This window comes from Hylobates moloch, unplaced genomic scaffold, assembly GCF_009828535.3.
Source record: "Hylobates moloch isolate HMO894 unplaced genomic scaffold, HMol_V3 SCAFFOLD_10, whole genome shotgun sequence".
NCBI lineage: Eukaryota > Metazoa > Chordata > Mammalia > Primates > Hylobatidae > Hylobates > Hylobates moloch.
Genome location: NW_026652285.1, coordinates 83598276 through 83617573, shown reverse-complemented (window position 1 = coordinate 83617573; position 19298 = coordinate 83598276). Strand labels below are relative to the sequence as shown.

Sequence of the window (19298 nt, the reverse complement as noted above, 5' to 3'; positions counted from 1 at the left end):
ACATTTTCTTTTTTTTTTTTTTTTTGAGATGGAGTCTTGCTCTGTCGCCCAGGCTGGAGTGCAGTGGCACGATCTGGGCTCACTGCAAGCTCCACCTCCTGGGTTCACACCATTCTGCTGCCTCAGCCTCCCCAGTAGTTGGGACTACAGGCGCCCGCTACCACGCCCAGCTAATTTTTTTTTTTTCTTTGTATTTTCAGTAGAGATGGGGTTTCACTGTGTTAGCCAGGATGGTCTCGATCTCCTGACCTTGTGATCCACCTGCCTCAGACTCCCAAAGTGCTGGGATTACAGGCGTGAGCCACCATGCCTGGCCTAGGCTACATTTTCAAAAGGGGGAAGATTGCCTCCTAATAGCCATGGTTTAGTTTTATATTGGACCAGGTCAGCTTTTTGCCTTTTTTCCAATGGTATTTGAGAGGGAAAATAAAGTGGATGGTGGGGTTTGCCCAAGACTGGGAATTGACTGGCACCATCCGTAAGATAAAAACCCAGGGGAAAGAACTTGAAGGTGCTCTAGTAAGAATTCATTGCCAGGCCTGGCACACTGACTCACACCTATAATCTCCAGCACTTTGGGAGGCTGAGGCGGGTGGATCACCTGAGATCAGGAGTTTGAGACCAGCCTGGCCAACATGATGAAACCCTGTCTCTACTAAAATTACAAAAAATTAGCCAGTCATGGTGGCGTGCATCTGTAATCCTAGCTACTCGGGAGGCTGAGGCAGGAGAATCGCTTGAACCCAGGAGGCAGAAGTTACAGTGAGCCGAGATCATGCCATTGCACTCCAGCCTGGGCAACAAGAGCGAAATTCAGTCTCAAAAAAAAAGGAAAGAAAAAGAACTCATTGCCATCTCTGGGCTTTAGCTTAAGTGATATTCAGGAGAGGACATATGGACCAGAAAGCGGTTGAAACATTTCAGACGATGAGACTCTAAAATGTACTCTGAGTTCACAGGAATTAGAGAGTAAAATAGTGGAAGGATTCTAATCATGGTTGGAGATGGATGTTTCTGAGAGTAATTTTTTAGAAAGTGCAATATTTTAAGTCATGACATGGCTTTATGTGCAGTGAAATATGTCTTTAATAAATGACTGAAAAGAGCAGAGATGAAGATCTTAGGTTTGAATTACATTGGCTGGTTGGACCCAGTCCCTGACTTTTTCAGCAACCAAAACAAATGGCATATAAGATTTATTTATGTAGAATTTTGGCTTGTCTGGAACTCTGGAGGTCCAAATTGAATTCAGTTCTAAATTGAATCACTTGGGATAATTTAATTTTCTAGATAGTTTGGAATTAATCCTTTTAGGCACCCAAAATTTCTTATTACAACCATTTTAGATGAAAAGCTTACTAAAATATGCTCCATACTTGGTTTTTTGATGCTAATATACTTGACATAATTTTACTACATTTTTTTTCCTTTTTTGTAGAGACAGGGGCTTGTTATATTTCCCTAGGCTGTTCTCGAACTCCTGGCCTCAAGCCATTCTCCTGCTTCAGCCTCTTAAAATACTGGTATTACAGGTGTGAGCCATCGTGCCTGGCCATAATTTTACTGTTTTATAAGGTTAGGATGAGCACCATGAATACCATCTGTTCAAGAGAAATGACTCAGTGCATTTCGTACTTTATAAATACCCCCAGAATTTACTTTTTATTTTTTAGACTGTGTTTCACTCTTGTTGCTCAGGCTGGAGTGCAATGGCACAATCTTGGTTCACAGCAACCTCTGCCTTCCGGGTTCAAGCAATTCTCCTGCCTCAGCCTCTTGAGTAGCTGAGATTACAGGTGTGCGCCACCATGCCCAGATAATTTTTTGTATTTTTAGTAGAGACAGAGTTTCACCATGTTGGCCAGGCTGGTCCCGAACTCTTGACCTTAGATGATCCACCTGCTTCGGCCTCCCAAAGTGCTAGGATTACAGGCGTGAGCCACTGCATCTGACCCAGAATTTACATTTTGAGTTCTTATATGTTCATTTATTTATGATTTTATTGTACAGATAGGGTCTTGCTATGCTGCCCAGGCTGGTCTCAAACTCCTGGCCTCAAGTTATCCTTCCACCTCACCCTCCTGAGTAGCTGGGATTACAGGTGTGAGCCTAGTTGCTGTTTCTTCTTTCTTTTGTTTTCTTCTTTTCTCTTCTCTTTCCTGCCTCGCTCCCTCCCTCCCTCCCTTCCTCTCTTCCTCCCTTCCCTCCTTTCTTTTTTTTTTTTGAGACAGGGTCTCACTCTGTTGCCCAGGTTGGAGTACAGTGGTGCAATCTCTGCTCATGGCAACATCTGCCTCCCAGGCTCATGCAATCCTCCCATCTCAGCCTCTCCAGTACTGGGACCACAGGTGTGCACCACCACACCTGGATAACTTTTTGAATTTTTGTAGGGACCATGTCTTGCTAGATTACCCGGGATGGTCTTGAATTCCTGGCCTCCAAGGATCCTCCTGCCTCACAGCCTTCCAAAGTCCCAGGATTACAGATGTGAGCCATTGTGCCTGGCCCAGCCTAGCTTAATAATTTGTATGCTTCTTTGTTTTTAGGTGTCTGTTAGCACTTGTCATCCATGTATCTGCCCAGAAGAGGAATGCTTTCAAATATTCTGCTTTAACTCTGGAAACAAGATTTTAAAAAATCTTGTTAGAACTGTATATGTGTTTGATGTGAAGACAGCCTACATGAGAGGAGAGGGGACAGGTTTTTAGTTCTTGGATTCTATGATATCCTATTTTGGTTTCTCAGTAGCCTCTTCTCTGGCTCCCGTTTGCCTCCTCACCCCAATTCCTTCTTGCCTCTGTTTTTGAAAGCTGAAGTGAATTCTAGACAGGAACTATCTCAAGGCTGCTGTTATTCAAAACCAAAGTGTTTCATATGAACATGAAGCTATTTAGTGGGAAAAATGAACTATAAGTAGTTTGATGGAAGAAGCAAGTATAAAAAAGCTTAGAGCTTTACACAGCAGTGATCAGAAGTAGCACTGTAAGTTGCTCTAAACTACTGTATGTAATGAGACCTTAAGACCTTTTTTTGCCTAACAGTTCCTCATCTACATATAGAAATATGTGATTACATAAAGATATGTATAAGAATGTTTTACAGTAGTATTGTTTACTTTAGTAAAAAATTGTAAACAATCTAACTGCTCATCAGTAGGGAAATGGTTAAATACATTTTGTTGGTACTTATTATGCAGCCATTTAAAAAAAAAAAATGAGGCCAGGCGCAGTGGCTCACGCCTGTAATCCCAGCACTTTGGGAGGCCGAGGCGGGTGGATCATTTGAGGTCAGGAGTTTGAGACCAGCCTGGCCAACATGGTGAAACTCCATCTCTACTAAAAATACAAAAATTAGCTGGGCATGGTAGTACACGCCTGTAATCCCAACTACTCAAGAGGCTGAGGCAAGAGAATTGCTTGAACCTGGGAGGCGGAGGTTGCAGTGAACTGAGATCATGCCACTGCACTCCAGCCTGGGGGACAGAGCGAGACTCTGTCTCAAAAAAAAAAGGTAGTTCCATACATACTGATCCTAGTGATTAAGCAAGCTGACTCTGGATCCACACTGCCCAGGTTCAAATCCCAGCTCCATCACTTACCTTCCAGTTTGTGGCACATTAGATGTGTTCCTCAACCATCCAGTGCCATAAAAATCCCTATTTCATAAGATTGTTGTGGGGATTAGATGAATTCATCCAAGTAAAACACTAGAATGATGTCTGGCATAATTAGTATTACATTAGCCATTATTATCCTTACTGATATGAAAGGACACCTGTAATATATTATTTGGCGAAAAGATAATGTTACATAATATGGGAAGTAGAGTTCCATTTTTGTCAAAACTAACAAAAATCTGTGTACACACATTCATGTGATTTGTACACGCAGAGAACCTGGAATTTCTACGTAGGAGGAACTAAAGATTTGTTAACTAGTCTTGCCTGGAGGTTAAAATTGCCTAACGGCCGGGCATGGTGGCTCACGCCTGTAATCCCAGCACTTTGGGAGGCCAAGGTGGGTGGATCACCTGAGGTCAGGAGTTGGAGACCAGCCTGGCCAACATGGAGAAACCCCGTCTTTACTAAAAACACAAAATTAGCTGGGCGTGGTGGCGCATGCCTGCAATCCCAGCTACTCGGGAGGCTGAGACAGAAGAATCACTTGAACCCGGGAGGCGGAGGTTGTGGTGAGCCGAGATTGCGCCATTGCACTCCAGCCTGGGCAACAAGAGTGAAACTCCGTTTCAAAAAACAAAATAAATAAATAAATAAATAAATAAAATAAAATAACAAACCCATTGTTTTTTACTTATAGTCTGTATTTATCTGGGGTGGCTTTGGAAGGATCCATTCGAGATTATGGGAGGTCAAATTTCCCCAAACCAGTCTTTGGTGCAGCTACTTTCTATAGTCACGGAAATAGTCAGGAAAGGGTGAATGCACCAAACTGTTAACAGGGATTATTTATGGGCATGAGTGGGAGGAAGGGGGGATGGGGGTATGGAGTTGGGGGAAGACCTGTATACACCTCTGGATTGTTTGTAAATAGTTCGTTGTGTATTTATTTTGGAGGCAACATCAAATAAAAGAGGAGCGTACATGAAAAAAGGGGTTGGTTACCTTAGTGTACTATGAAGTTACAAACAAAAAAGGGTGATGGTAGTGTAGTGTTTTGAATTAACATGGAACAATGTGTTTGAAGGAATAATTGATCCAGAACTTTATTGTAGAAAGCTGCCCCCATCAAAGCCATACATGGGGCTGTATATATACGTCCAGAGAAAAGGTCTTCTGCACACTTAACTGTAACCGTTAGTCATAATTTCTCTGCAGAGTGGGATGGTGGGGCTAGGAGGAAGGACTTTCACTTTTCATTTTATGATACTCCAAATCGTTTGCATTTTTTTTTTTTTTTTACAAAGATCATGTATAATTTTTCTTTTTGTTGAGACGGAGTCACGGAGTCTCGCTCTGTCCCCCAGGCTGGAATGCAGTGGTGCGATCTCGGCTCACTGCAAGCTCCGCCTCCCGGGTTCAAGTGATTCTCCTGCCTCAGCCTCCCGAGTAGTTGGGATTACAGGCGCGCGCCTCCACGCCTAGCTAATTTTTGTATTTTTAGTAGAGATAGGGTTTCACCATGTTGGCCAGGCTGGTCTCAAACTCCCGACCTCGTGATCCACCCGCCTCGGCCTCCCAAAGTGCTGAGATTACAGGGGTGAGCCACTGCGCCCGGCCCAAGATCATGTATAATTTCTATAATAAAAACAATAAAGTAAATAAAAATGTCTTCAGTGTTGTACCTTGTACTTGGCCTATGTTACAACAGGAATGACATATATTCCATCTTCATGACATTACTTAGGGCTTTATAGATTTCTGCTTTAAGGAATAAATGCAATTTCAATCCATTTAAGGCTTGATTGCTTCCTTACATAAAAAAAGTATCTGATCTTGTATCTAATTTGTTATGACAGTACCATCACTTAAAGTACAGCAGTTATGCAATCCCTGAACTTGAATTTCATTTTGCAAGTGTGTAAGACCTCACGGACAAAGCGAAGGCAGAAAGTTAAAATCAGCATATCCAAAATAAATCACTCTGGTTACCGAAAAGAACATAGGGTATCTGAACAAAATCTCAGAGCTCACATAGGCATAGATACTTCCATGTGAACTTTAGGAATCTTGGCTCATCTAACTTTTGCAGTGCTGAGTGGACCCCCTGCTCCCGCTAGGCGTTTTGGGAGCACCAGCAACCTCCACACCAGGACGGGGCTGTCGGGGGCCGCTGCGGCGCAGGGGTTCGCCCGGGACTGAGTCAGCAACGGGGCCGAGAAGTTCGGCGGGAGGCGCAGGGCGGGGCTTCCTCTCTCCGACTCCGAGCCCGGCTCTACTTTTCTGAGTCCACGTCTCTTCCTTTGGACAGGCGTGTTTCCCCAGGTCGGGCCCAGCCAACGTGACAGTCGCAGACCTCGGAAAAGGGCGCTCCGGTCCTGCCTCGAGGATTTCCCCAGGCCGCTAAGGCAGCCCGGGCCCGCTCGGCCCAGCCCCTCACGGACTGCGGCGCGCGGCTCCCCGGGGCCCGGCCCGCCGAACGCCTCGCTCCACAGCCCTCACCTCGCGGCGCCAAGCGCAGCGTCCGCGGCATGGAGACCGGCTCCGACTCAGGTCAGAGGCCCGCCCCGGGGCCGCGGGGGGCTGGCTCTGCGCGCGCGGCGGTTAGGCCGGGCCGCCCGCACAGGCCGCCGCGTGTCGAGTCCGCGCGGGGAGCGCACGCGGGGCGGGCGGCGACAGGTGGGCAGGACGAGCCGCGAGCGAGCGAGGGCGGGCGGGCGCGCGAGGGGCCCGGCGGGGGGGCCGCTGGGAGGATGGCTCAGCTCTTTCTAAATATAAAACCGGCGTGAGTTGGGCGAGCGCGGCGGCGGAGTCGCAGAGCCGCCGCGCGGGCCTGGCGCACTGGGATTCGGCCGCACAGACGGCGGCGGCGGCAGCGGCAGCGGCTCCGCAGAGGCGCGAGGCTGCGGGAGCGCCTGAGTCGCGAGCTCGCGGGGGCAGCGAAGAGCGACGCTCGCGACGCGGAGGACGCAGGCGGCGGCGGCGGCGGCGGCGGGCGGGCCTCGGGGCACAGCGCGGTCCGCGGCGAGTGACCGGAGGCGGCTCGCGGCCCCTGCAGCACCGCGAGCCGCGAGCCGCGAGCCCCCCGGCCGCGCCCTGCCCCCCCAGCTCCTCCCTCGTTCCCTCCCCGGCGCAACATGGCTGCGGCCGCCGCCTCCGCCTCCCAGGATGAGCTGAGTAAGTGCCGCGGCCGAACCTGCGGCCGCGAGCCGGAACGGGCGCCGCGCGGTGCCGGGGGGCGGCGGCCGCATCTAGGCTGGAGGTCTGGGGCGCCAGGCCCGGTGGGTGGGCGGCGGCCGCGGCGTGCGGGGAGCTGGGGAGCCCGGGCCTGGCGGGCGGGCGGGGCGCGGATCGTCGCCGCTGGCGTTTGTAGGCCTCAGGTTTGCACCGTCACGTTGCGAAATTGAAACCGGAGCCCCGGGCGGAGCCACCTCTGCCCGCGATCCGCCCTGGCCCGGGGTGGGGGGAGCCCAGCCCCCTGCCCACTGAGCCTCGGCTGGCAGGAGGGCCGGAGCCCCGGGGTGACGAGCAGTGTCCGCCCGTCCCGTCTGACCCCGCCTGGCCCCTGGTCCCCGACGGCTGGGCGAGTTCTAGAAATGGAGCTTTCGGGAAGGGGGAGAAGGTGCCTTTTTGTGACACTCTAGTAATCAGCCGAAAGGTCACGAATAGGCGGTGACCCTCAGATGGAGCAGGGAGGGCGGAGAGGGTCGCCAGTCGAACCGCAGGAGAAACCACGGGGTGACAGTGCTTTCAGAAAGGAGAGTTAGTGCCCCCTCGATCGTACGCGGTGCAGCCTTCCCGGGGACGGCGGTCCCTGTCTGGGGAGAGCGGTGGTCACCCTGAATCCCAGGCCGCCCCGCCCGCCGCCGGAGTTCGCCTCGATGCTTTGTGGGAAGTGTAGTTCCGGGGTGCCGCGGGCCCACGCCGGGGTCATAAATAACGTATTTTCATAGGACATAGGACATGTGAGATAATTTCTGATTGGGTTTTGAGTGTTCCCTCCCCCCCCAAGGGTTTTCTTTCTTTCTTTCCTTTTTTTTTTTTTCTTCCCAATGTTGCCCTTCAGTTTATGGAAAAAACAAGAAAGGTGTTATTTGGAGATGATGTGGGTTTTAAATGGAATAAAGCATGGGTGAGGTGTTGCAAGCTTTACGAAACTTATGTTGTTAAAGCCGCTTCTGAATTTCCATATGAAAGTAGTTATACACGTAATGTATGTTTCTCTGGTGCTTGTCAGTTTAAAGCCACTTTTATATACGTGATCTCACTTTTGCCCTCATAGCAACCTTGTGAGGCAGATAGGTAGGAATTATCCTTGTTTTAAAGAGGAGGCAGGTTTGGAGAGATTAAGTTCTTTGCTGCTTTGACACAGAACTGGTGGAGCAGGAATACTGTTTGCTCTTTTTGAAGCTGAAGTAAACACTTGGTGTGATCCTGAGCAGATTGGAGAGTCGGAGGAGACAAGGTCTCATGGTGCGATTAGAGGTAGAAGTGGGCTACGGATTGCTCTTCTGTCGGTTCCACGTGGAAGCACCACCAGGCCTTCTGAGAACAGTTCCATGTTTTGTTTTAATTGTGATAAAAATACACATACCATAAAATTTCCCGTCCTAGCCATTTTTTAAGTGTACAGTTCAGTGGGATTGAGTACGTTCACACTGTTGTGCAATCATCACCACCATCCATCTCCAGAACTCTTCATCTTGCAAAACGGAAACTTGATACCCATTAAACAACAAACCCTCATTCCCTCTTCCCTTCAGCCCCTGGCGACCATCATTGTACTTTCTGTTCCTGTGATTTTGAGTATTCTTCCTACCTCGTGTGAATGGAATCATACAGAATTTGTGACTGGTTTTATTTTTATTTAGCATAATGTCCTCAAGGTTCACCCATGTTGTTGCGTGTGTCAGAATTTCTTTTCCTTTTAAAGGTTGAATGATATTCACTTGTATGTATATACCACATTTCCTTGTCCATCTATCTGTCTATGGACACTTGGGTTGCTTCCACATTTTAGCTATTGGGAATAATGCTGTTGTGAACATGGGTGTACAGATATCTCTTTGAGACCTTGCTTTCAGTTCTTTTGGGTACATACCCAGAAATGTAATTGCTGGATCATGTGATAATTCTAGTTTTAAATTTTTAAGGAACCACTGTACTGTTTTCTTTTTTCTTTTTTTTTTTTTCTTGAGACCAAGTCTCGCTCTGTCGCCCAGGCTGGAGTGCGGTGGCGCGATCTCGGCTCACTGTAAGCTCCTCCTCCCAGGTTCACGCCATTCTCCTGCCTCAGCCTCCCGAGTAGCTGGGACTACAGGCGCCCGCCACCACGCCTGGCTAATTTTTTGTATTTTTAGTAGAGACGGGGTTTCACCGTTTTAGCCAGGATGGTCTCGGTCTCCTGACCTTGTGATCTGCTGTGATCCGCCCGCCTTGGCCTCCCAAAGTGCTGGGATTACAGGCGTGAGCCACCGCGCCCGGCCCCTACTGTACTGTTTTCGACAGTAGTTGTACCATTTTACATTCCCACCAACAATACACAGAGTTCTAATTTCTCTATATCCTGGCCAACACTTATCTATATTGTCAGTAGTAACCATCCTGATGGGTGTGAGGTCTGATTTTTTTTCAATTGCTATGCTGTATGACATCTGAGTTCCTGTTGTAGCACCAAACACATTAAAGTCTGAATTGCTAGCAGGAATGGGAACAAAACTAGAGGAAGAATTGGATATTCTGAAGTGGCTGAAGTATTTGTGTCTGTGTAGTGTGCTTCCATACATTCAGGTACTGGTTAAGATGCTGTTAAGAGATTTCCTGGCTCTAGTAGCTAATAGAAAGTTAGGAACAAATAATTCCAATCCTTGCCTTCTCCTTGTTTTGTTCAGTTAAATTGTCAGTCATCAGCCACAGGTATCTGTGGACTTGGTTTCTGTATTTCTTCAGGAGAGACTGAATACGTGGCAGTTGATACCTTAGAATAATTTAACTTGAAAGCATATACATGTACACTCATTAAGAAGTTTCATATAAACCACTTTTAGTTTTAGAATGGCTATAATAAAACAGCAGATGCTGATAAAATGTGCTTTTGGCCAGGTGTGGTGGCTCACAGCTGTAATCCTAGCACTTTAGGAGGCCGAGATGGGTGGATCACCTGAGGTCAGGAGTTCAAGACCAGGCTGGCCAACATGGTGAAACCCTGTCTCTACTAAAAATACAAAATTGAGCCGGGTGTGGCGGCACGTGCCTGTAGTCCCAGCTACTCAGGAGGCTGAGGCAGGAGAATCACTTGAACCTGCGAGGTGGAAGTTCCAGTGAGCCGAGATTGTGCCACTGCACTCCAGCCTGGGCAACAGAGCTAGACTCCGTCTCAAAAAAAAAAAAAAGTGCTTTTAAGAATTTCACTAAAAAAAAGGAGAGAATTATCTGAATATTTTTTATTATTTATGACTAGTAGATGATAGTAAAAGCAAACTACTAAATGCCAGCATTGTTCTCTTCCACTAACATTTTATTGTAAAAAATCTTCAAACACACAGAAAAATTGAAAGTGAACATTCGTGTACCCAGCACTTAGATTCTATCATTGATAGTCGAATAACTTTATCATATTTACTATTATAGCAAACTTTGTCATTTGTCCATCTCAGTAGATTTTTAAAAATTGTTGAAATGTTTTTTTTTTTTTTTTGAAACGGAGTCTCAGTCTGTCACCCAGGCTGGAGTGCGGTGGGGCGCGATCTCGGCTCACTGCAACCTCTGCCGCCCGGGTTTAAGCAATTCTCCTGCCTTAGCCTCCTGAGTAGCTGGGATTACAGGCGCCTGTCACTGCGCACAGCTAATTTTTGCATTTTTAGTAGAGACGAGGTTTCACCATCTTGGCCAGGTTGGTCTTGAACTCCTGACCTTGTGATCCACCCACTTCGGCCTCCCACAATGCTGGGATTACAGGCGTGAGCCACCATGCTTGGCCAATTTTTAAACTTTTTTAGTTTTACTTTATTTTTTTAAAAATAGTAGTAAAATACACATAAAATTTACCACCTTAACAATTTTTTTTGTTGTTTTTTTTCTGGAGACGGAGTCTTGCTCTCTCACCCAGGCTGGAGTGGAATGGCACGATCTTGGCTCACTTCAACCTCCAAATCCTGGGTTCAAGTGATTCTCCTGCCTCAGTCTCCCGAGTAGCTGGGAATATAGGTGTGCACCACCACCAGGCCTGGCTAATTTTTTTTTTTTGGTAGAGACAGGATTTCACTGTGTTGGCCAGGCTGATCTCGACCTCCTGACCTCATGATCCGCCCCTCTCGGTCTCCCAGAGTGCTGGAATTACAGGTGTGAGCCACTGTGCCCTGCCTGCCTTAACAGTTTTTAAGTGTACAGTGGTATTAAGTACTTATTACTCCATCTTTTTTAATGCATTTCAGAGTAAATTGGTGACGTTAACACACCTTCCCCCTAAATATTTCAGCACCAGCATTGTTTTAAATGCTTTGTATGTATTATTCCTCAGAATAACCCTGAAAGGTAGGTAACATTATTATTGCTGCTTTATGGAGAGGGAAACAGGCTTCTTAGGTCCCCTGGGTCCTGCAACTGGAAAGTAGTCCCGGTGTGTCCGGAATTAGTGGGTTCTTGGTCTCACTGACTTCAAGAAAGAAGCCACGGACCCTCGCTGTGAGTGTTACAGTTCTTGAAGGCGGCGTGTCTGGAGTTTGTTCCTTCTGATGTTTAGATGTGTTCAGAGTTTCTTCCTTCTGGTGGGTTTGTGGTCTCCCTGGCTCAGGAGTGAAGCTGCAGACCTCTGCGGTGAGTGTTACAGCTCATAAAAGCAGTGTGGACCCAAAGAGCGAGCAGTAGCAAGATTTATCGCAAAGAGCAAAAGAACAAAACTTCCACAGTGTGGAAGGGGACCTGAGCGGGTTGCCACTGCTGGCTCGGGCAGCCTGCTTTTATTCTCTTACCTGGCCCCACCCTCGTCCTGCTGATTGGTAGAGCCCAGTGGTCTGTTTTGACAGGGTGCTGATTGGTGCGTTTACAATCCCTGAGCTAGATATAAAGGTTCTCCACTTCCCCATCAGATCAGTTAGATACAAAGTATCGACACAAAGGTTCTCCAAGGCCCCACCAGAGCAGCCAGACACAGAGTGTCGATTGGTGCACTCACAAACCTCGAGCTAGACACAGGGTGCTGATTGGTGTGTTTACAAACCTTGGGCTAGATACAGAGTGCTGATTGGTGTATTTACAATCCTTGAGCTAGACATAAAGGTTCTCCACATCTCCACCAGACTCAGGAGCCCAGCTGGCTTCACCCAGTGGATCCTGCACCGGAGCTGCAGGTGGAGCTGCCTGCCAGTCCCATGCCATGCGCTCACACTCCCCAGCCCTTGGGTGGTTGATGGGACTGGGCGCTGTGGACCAGGGTGGCGCTCATCCGGGAGGCTCTGGCTGCACGGGAGCCCATGGAGGGGGTGGGAGGCTCAGGCATGGCGGGCTGCAGGTCCCGAGCCCTGCCCCGCGGGAAGGCAGCTAAGGTCCGGTGAGAAATCAAGCGCAGTGCTGGTGGGTCGGCACTGCTGGGGGACCCAGTACACCCTCTGCAGCCTCTGGCCTGGGTGCTAAGCCCCTCACTGCCCGGGGCCGGCAGGGCCGGCCGGCTGCTCTGAGTGGGGGTCCCGCCAAGCCCACGCCCACCCGGAACTCCAGCCGGCCCGCAAGCGCCGCGCAGCCCCGTTCCCGCTCGTGCCTCTCCCTCCACACCTCCCTGCAAGCTGAGGGAGCCGGCTGCCGCCTTGGCCAGCCCAGAAAGGGGCTCCCACAGTGCAGCGGTGGGCTGAAGGGCTCCTCAAGTGCCGCCAAAGTGGGAGCTCAGGCAGAGGAGGCGCCGAGAGCGAGGAAGGGCTGTGAGGACTGCCAGCACGCTGTCACCTCTCACCGGTGTCCTCAGCCTCTAGCATGCACTCACAGCCATCCTTGAGGCCATCTTACCTCTTTGCACCATAGAGTGTGTATGATGAACAGTTCAAATCAGATGCATTGCCAGATTCTCAGCTAGATGTTACCTTAATCCAACCATTTGACTGTTGTTTATCATTGCTGTTGGGTACAAAAGAGACACCAAAGCCCACCAAAGGAATTACAATACTATTGAGGAAGAGGAAGAATATGTGTAAACAGATAAGTAAGGACCAAAATGTGACTGTATGATATGGATAATACTAAAGTAGTATCATCTGTAATTCCCAGGTCTGTTATTTTGAGATGCGTAGCAGGTAAAACTTTATTTCTATAGATTTCAAATGAACATTTTCCCCCTTGCACTTGAAGTAATAGTAATTTATGTCATATCAATTTAAATGAAATCTGCAACTTTCAGTTATATCTGCTACCACACTTTGTAGGAGAAGCAAAATTGACTGTTAGGGTTCTCATATATTTATTTGTTTATTATTTTGTTTTTGAGATGGAGTCTCTCACTGTTGCCCAGGCTGGAGTGCCGTGGTGCAATCTCAGATCACTGCAACCTCTGCCTTCTGGGTTCAAGCGATTCTCCTGCCTCAGCCTCCTGAGCAGCTGGGATTAGAAGCGCGTGACACCACGCCTGACTTATTTTTGTATTTTTAGTAGAGACGGGGTTTCACCATGTTGGCCAGGCTGGTCTCGAACTCCTGACCTCGTGATCCACCCGCCTCTGCCTCCCAAAGTGCTGGGATTACAGGTGTGAGCCACTGTGCCAGGCCTATTTATTTATTTTTTTTGAGTAATACCATTGAGCATGAAAGTTGCCAGAAGGCTGGGTGCGGTGACTCAAGTTTGTAATCCCAGCACTTTGGGAGGTCGAGGCGGGCAGATCACTTGAGTCCAGGAGTTCGAGACCAGCCTGGGCAACAGGGTGAAACCCTGTTTCTACAAAAAGTATAAAAATTAGCTGGGTGTGATGGCATACACCTGTAGTCCCAGTTACTTGGGAGGCTGAGTGGGGAGGATGGCTTGCGCCCAGGAAGTCAAGACTGCAGTGAGCTGAGATCACACCACTGCACTCTAGCCTGGGTGACAAAGCGAGACCTTGTTTCAAAAAAAAAAAAAAAAAAAGTTGCCAAAAATAGGTTAATTTTGGGTTGAGACTTGTTAGCATTTGTTATCCTTTCACTAACCTCATGTTTGAGTCAGTGATTATAATAGAAGAATAGTAAAGCTGTTTATTCATTGTGTGTTTACTGTGTGTTCTAATTGTTTTGCATGCATCAACTAATTGAATCCTCAAAACAATCCTGTGAGTTTGGTACTGGTACTGTCTCAGGGGTAGAGCTACCCTCAATAGACAGTTAGGACTGGAACTTAGATTGTCTGATTCCAAAATTTGTATTAATTCTGCCCTGCTACTACTGTGTTATTCCTGCATGGGAGAATATATAGTTCATAACAAGATCAAGAAGGCCTTTTTTTTTTTTCCGTGTCTAACTAGTATCCAGAAAGAACCTTCTGTAGTGTCTAAAATGTGGCAATCGGGGCCTGAGCGGTGCCTCACACCTGTAATCCCAGCACTTTGGGAGGCCGAGGCTGGGGGATAACTTGAGAGCAGGAGTTCAAGACCAGCCTGGCCAACATGGTGAAACCCCCGTCTCTACTAAAAATACAAAAAAATTAGCCGGGTGTTGTGACGTGCACCTGTAGTCCCAGCTTCTTGGGAGGCTGAGGCAGGAGAATTGCTTGAACCCGGGAACTGGAGGATGCAATGAGCTGAGAACGCACCACTGCACTGTAGCCTGGGTGACAGAGCTAGACTCTGTCTCAAAAAAAAAAAAAAAAAAAAGACCAGGCACCGTGGCTCACGCCTGTAATCCCAGCACTTTGGGAGGCTGAGGCAGGTGGATCACCTGATGTTGGGAGTTCGAGACCAGCCTGACCAACATGGAGAAACCCTGTCTCTATTAAAAATACGAAATTAGGCAGACGTGGTGGCGCATGCCTGTAATCCCAGCTACTTGGGAAGCTGAGGTTTGGAGTTCCTGAGGTTTGAGGTCAGGAGATCAAGACTAGCCTGGCCAACATTGTGAAACCCTGTCTCTACTAAAAATACAAAAATTAGCTTGTGGTGGTGACACACGCCTGTAGTTCCAGCTACTCGGGAGGCTGAGGCAGGAGAATCACTTGAACCTGGGAGGCAGAGATTGCAGTGAGTCAAGATTGTGCCACTGCACTCCAGCCTGGGTGATAGAGTGAGACTCCCACTTGAACCTGGGAGGCGGAGGTTGTGGTGAGCTGAGATTGCATCATTGCACTCCAGCCTGGGCAACAAGAGTGAAACTCCATCTCAAAAAAAAAAAAATTCTGATGTTATTGAACAGAACATAGTAGATTTTTGGGTAAGTTGCCAAAAAAGAAAACCATTAGTTTTGACTGTTAAAGGCAGTTCTGAAATCTAGTTTGTAAATTAGTTAAGGTCAGAGCCTGTAGCTTTCTTTCCTTATGCTTAGAGTGATTATAACTATTGCAAATGAAATGAAATTCAGTGTAAGACATGTGGCTAGTTTTTCTGCTAATATTATCTTCTGCCACTTTATGGAAAAGTTGACATTATAGTTAATATTTCAGCAGTGGGTTGAGAGATTTCCGACAGGGAAGGAAGCATTTGAGACTTTTCACCTGGTCAGCTGTTCAGTGGTTTCGTATTCTGGGCTTTATAATTATAAGGCATCCTTAGAATCTGATCTTCGTTGGGATAAAAGCAACTCATGAAGGAGCAACAGCCTATAATCTTAAAGGATGCACTATTCAATTTGACCATTTGACATAGCCATGGGAAACTTCAGTTGCAAAAGTTGGCCAGATAATCAGCATGTCAAGTGTCTTCTGAGAGAGCCTCTGCTAGTGCTGGGAATCCTGGTAGCTCTTTTAGAGGATGAGAGGTGGGAAGCTGTGTGTTGAACATAATCATGTTCAACATGAACATAATCTGTGGCCATACTGAAATAGCCCCTAAGAGCCAATTGCTTAAATGACCAGAATACAGGCTTCCAAGCTGATCTTTGTAGAAAGGCCAAGGCAAGCTTGTATCATTTAAATTTTAGTTACTTAACCAAATAGGAAAGTGAAGATGGAAAACGGCCACGGATATTTCTATTTTTTATTAATTTCCATTCTGATTTTTTTACTTTTACTGCATTCTGGGTTGTTTTTTTTGAAACAAGAGTCTCACTCTGTCACCCAGGCTGGAGTACAGTGGCACGATCTTGGCTCATTGCAACCTCTGCCTCCCAGGTTCAAGTGATTCTCCTGTCTCAGCCTCCTGAGTAGCTGGGACTACAAGGCGTGTGCCATCACAACTGGCTAATTTTTGTATTTTTAGTTCAGATGGGGTTTCACAGTGTTGGCCAGGCTGGTCTTGAACTCCTGACCTCAAGTGATCTGCCTGCCTCGGCCTCCCAAAGTGCTGGGATTATTGGCTTGAGCCACCGCACCCAGCCTACCACATTCTGTTTTGAATTATGCTTTCAGTAAACTATAATATGTAATAAAGGCCAGTGTCAGTGAGAATAGTTGGCACAGGAGCATTGACCTTGTTCAGAAGATAGATGTTAAAATTGAAGTCACTGCCAGTGTTCTCAGATGGTTTGATCCCTGTTGCTGAGCTCTCGTTTCAGGCCTGGCCTTGATGCTTCCCATCTTATATGGCTTGTTTTGGCCACATATTTTTTTCAATTCAATAAGCAGACTTTTAAAATTGAGTAAATAATGTATGGTGCTGTCCTCAGAGGGCTTATAATTCAGTGCAGAGACAGATTTATGTGCAAATATAAATAACTTACACAAAGCACAGTAAGTAAACTGCCTAACACAGTTCTTTGGAAACCTCAAGAAATGAGAATGGTATTTGAGGCTAAAGGAAAAATAGCTTGAGCTGAGACATGGAGATAGGGAAATATTATGCAAAACAAAAAAAGCTGAGTAAGTCTGTTATGATGGGAATGGGGGTGTTACGGCTGCGTGAAGTGCTGGGAAAGGGGATCAGCTGTGTGGTTTGAGACTTGGCCCATGCTGCCTTTATGATTTGAGATCTTGGACAAATTACCTTACCTTTGCAAGTCTCAGTTTCTTCCTCATAAAATTGGAATGACAAGAATCACTCATAGTATTGTTAGGATTAACGTATGTGAAAATGTACTGTGTAAACACTTAAGCTCTTATAAATTATTATTATTTTTGGTGTGGGGTGTAATAGCAAATGATGCTGTGGAGATAGGTTGGGACCAGCGTGTTGTAGGAATGCCAACAGAACTAGTTTGGACTTTGTTCTGTAGACAGTAGAGAACCATCAAAGCTTTTAAGCAGGAGTGTAACATGAGTAGGTCTGTTTTGTAAGGGTAACAGGTGGCATTGGCGTAACACTGATTGCAAGGATCCGGAGACCAAGAGCAGCAAGACTAATTAGGAGGGTATCACAGTGGCCAAGTAAAAAGAAACTTAGGGTCTGAGTTGGGACAGTGGAAGTAGATTTGGCAAGGAGTTAATATAATCTAAAATCCCTAAAATAGGGAGAAATTGTTGGCTGACGAGATGAGGGTTATTAAAGAAGGGAGAAGTTAGAGATGAATCTAAATCTGATCTGAGACTAGAAGGTGGAGGAGTAAAAGAGATGTAGCCTCTAGACAGATTTAGGAAAGTGAAGGACAGAGAGAACAGATTCAACAGATAGGTAGTCTGTGTTCAGCAGAAAGATTATCTGTTGAATGAATGGGTTGAATTATTGAGGCCCCATGTTGTTTAGGGAGACCGTTTTGAGTAGTGGCTAAAACCTCTGGAATTGGAATCAGAGACAGTTTTGAATCCTGATTCTGATACTTCTTAATGTGTTCTTGAACAAGGGACCTAACTTGTAGGCCTTGGTTTTCTCATCTGTAAAATGAGATAATAAAACTTACAAGATTTTTTTCTTTTCTTTTCTTTCTTTTTTATTGAGACAGGGTCTCTCTCTGTCACCCAGGCTGAAGTGCAGTGGTGTGATTTCGGCTCACTGCAGCCGCAATTTCCCGGTCTCAATCCGTCTTCTGACCTCAGCCTCCTGAGTAAGCTGGGACTGCAGGCGGGCACCACCATCCCTGGCTAATTTTTGTATTTTTTGTAGAGACAGGGTTTGGCCATGTTGCCCAGGCTGGTCTCGAATTCCTGTACTGAAGCAATCTGCCCTCCTCGGCCTCCCAAAGTGCTGGGATTACAGGCGTGAGCCACCGTGCCTGGCCAGGATTGTTTTAAGAATGGGAAGAGATAACACATCTTGGCACATGGATTGCGGGTGTGTGGGAACCTTGGTTCTGAAGCTAGGGAGATAGTGTGGGAATGATTCCTATGGTAGAGCTGTGGAAATGGGCATATTGTTCACAGGCAGCTGACTGGGAGCCACACGTATACGTATTTAAGAGCGAGAGGAAAATAATCAGAGAAAGGAGATGAAGAGTGCTAAGAGAGGTCAGCGGTGGCCAGGGTTGTGTCTGTCAGCCATTTATGTTCTCATATGTAATGTGCTAAAAACATGTATACATGTTTAGTAACGCTTCTTATAAAACTATTGTATAATTGAAACACTTCTAACTAATGTAACAGTTTATATATTTATGATATATACACACATATACATATATGATAAAATATGTTGCATTGGTATTAGAGATTTTAAGTCTTCAGCGAATGATTATCAGTGTATTTTTTGAAGTATTAGCATGTTTTCAGTAAATTTGGTTTGTGAACATATGCCTTATTCTTTCTCAAATTTGGTAGTCATTATAATTTTTTTTCCTCATACTGAATTTGCAAAGCAGGGCATCAAAGATCTAACAAGAAATGAAAAGTGCTTATTTTTTTCTTAAAATTGTAGCTATGCATATACATCTGTTAATTGTATTTTTTTGGTGTTCTAAATAATAGATTCTTTATACAATTGCATATGTACGAGTGGATGAACATACCATTGGTGATCCCGAGGATTTTTGTCAAGATTGGATAAACCATGTATCACATTGATTGTAGAGGTTAGTAGATTTAGTTCCTTAGGATATGTGCATTTTTTTTTTTGTAGCAGCATTTAAAAATGCATAGGTTATCAGGTAGCAATTTCCCCCCAAGATCTTCATGGTTTTTTTTTTTTTTTCCTTTTCTAGCTATCCTGAGAGAATTGGTGAAGTTCATGTTAATTTACAAATGCCTGAAGCCTCTATTCTCTGTGATGCTAAACATAAAAAAAATTTGCAAAAAGAAGGAAAAGATAAAACTTGAAGTCTTTTTTTTTTTTTTGGAGACAGTGTCTCACTCTGTCCTCCAGGCAGGAGTGCAGTGGGACAGTCATGGCTTATTGTAGCCTTGATCTTCCAAGGCTCAAGTGATCCTCCTGTCTCAGCCCCACCGAGTAGCTGGGACTACAGGCGCATGCCATTATGCCTGGCTAATTTTTATATTTTTAGTAGACATGGGGTTTTGCCATGAAGGCTGGTCTCGAACTCGTGGGCTCAAGTGATCCACCTACCTCGGCCTCTCTTGGAGATGTTATTTAGCACTGTGTACAAGGAAAAGATTATGGGTGATCGTTTACAAACAACTTTGTGTGCCACAGTCACAAAAAATCATTTTACATGCTCGAGGAATGCCATCATGGAGGTTTTTTTTTTTTTAAATTTTTAAT

At 46.3% G+C, this 19298-nt stretch overlaps 1 protein-coding gene across 4 annotated transcripts in view; it reads left to right on the top strand.

The window, feature by feature from the left end:
* The first annotated feature begins 5798 nt into the window (after positions 1 to 5798).
* ECPAS (Ecm29 proteasome adaptor and scaffold) overlaps positions 5799 to 19298 on the top strand; it is a 127781-nt gene continuing 114281 nt past the window's right edge. The window contains exons 1-2 of one of the 4 annotated variants that reach the window (XM_032164861.2): positions 5799 to 6169; positions 18548 to 18651. In XM_032164861.2, coding sequence (XP_032020752.1) covers positions 18630 to 18651 — 22 coding nt within the window. In that variant the 5' untranslated portion in view covers positions 5799 to 6169; positions 18548 to 18629. Of the gene's footprint in view, positions 6170 to 6242; positions 6794 to 18547; positions 18652 to 19298 lie in introns of those variants that run through there. The other 3 variants (XM_032164860.2, XM_032164862.2, XM_032164859.2) reach the window with 3 other exon arrangements.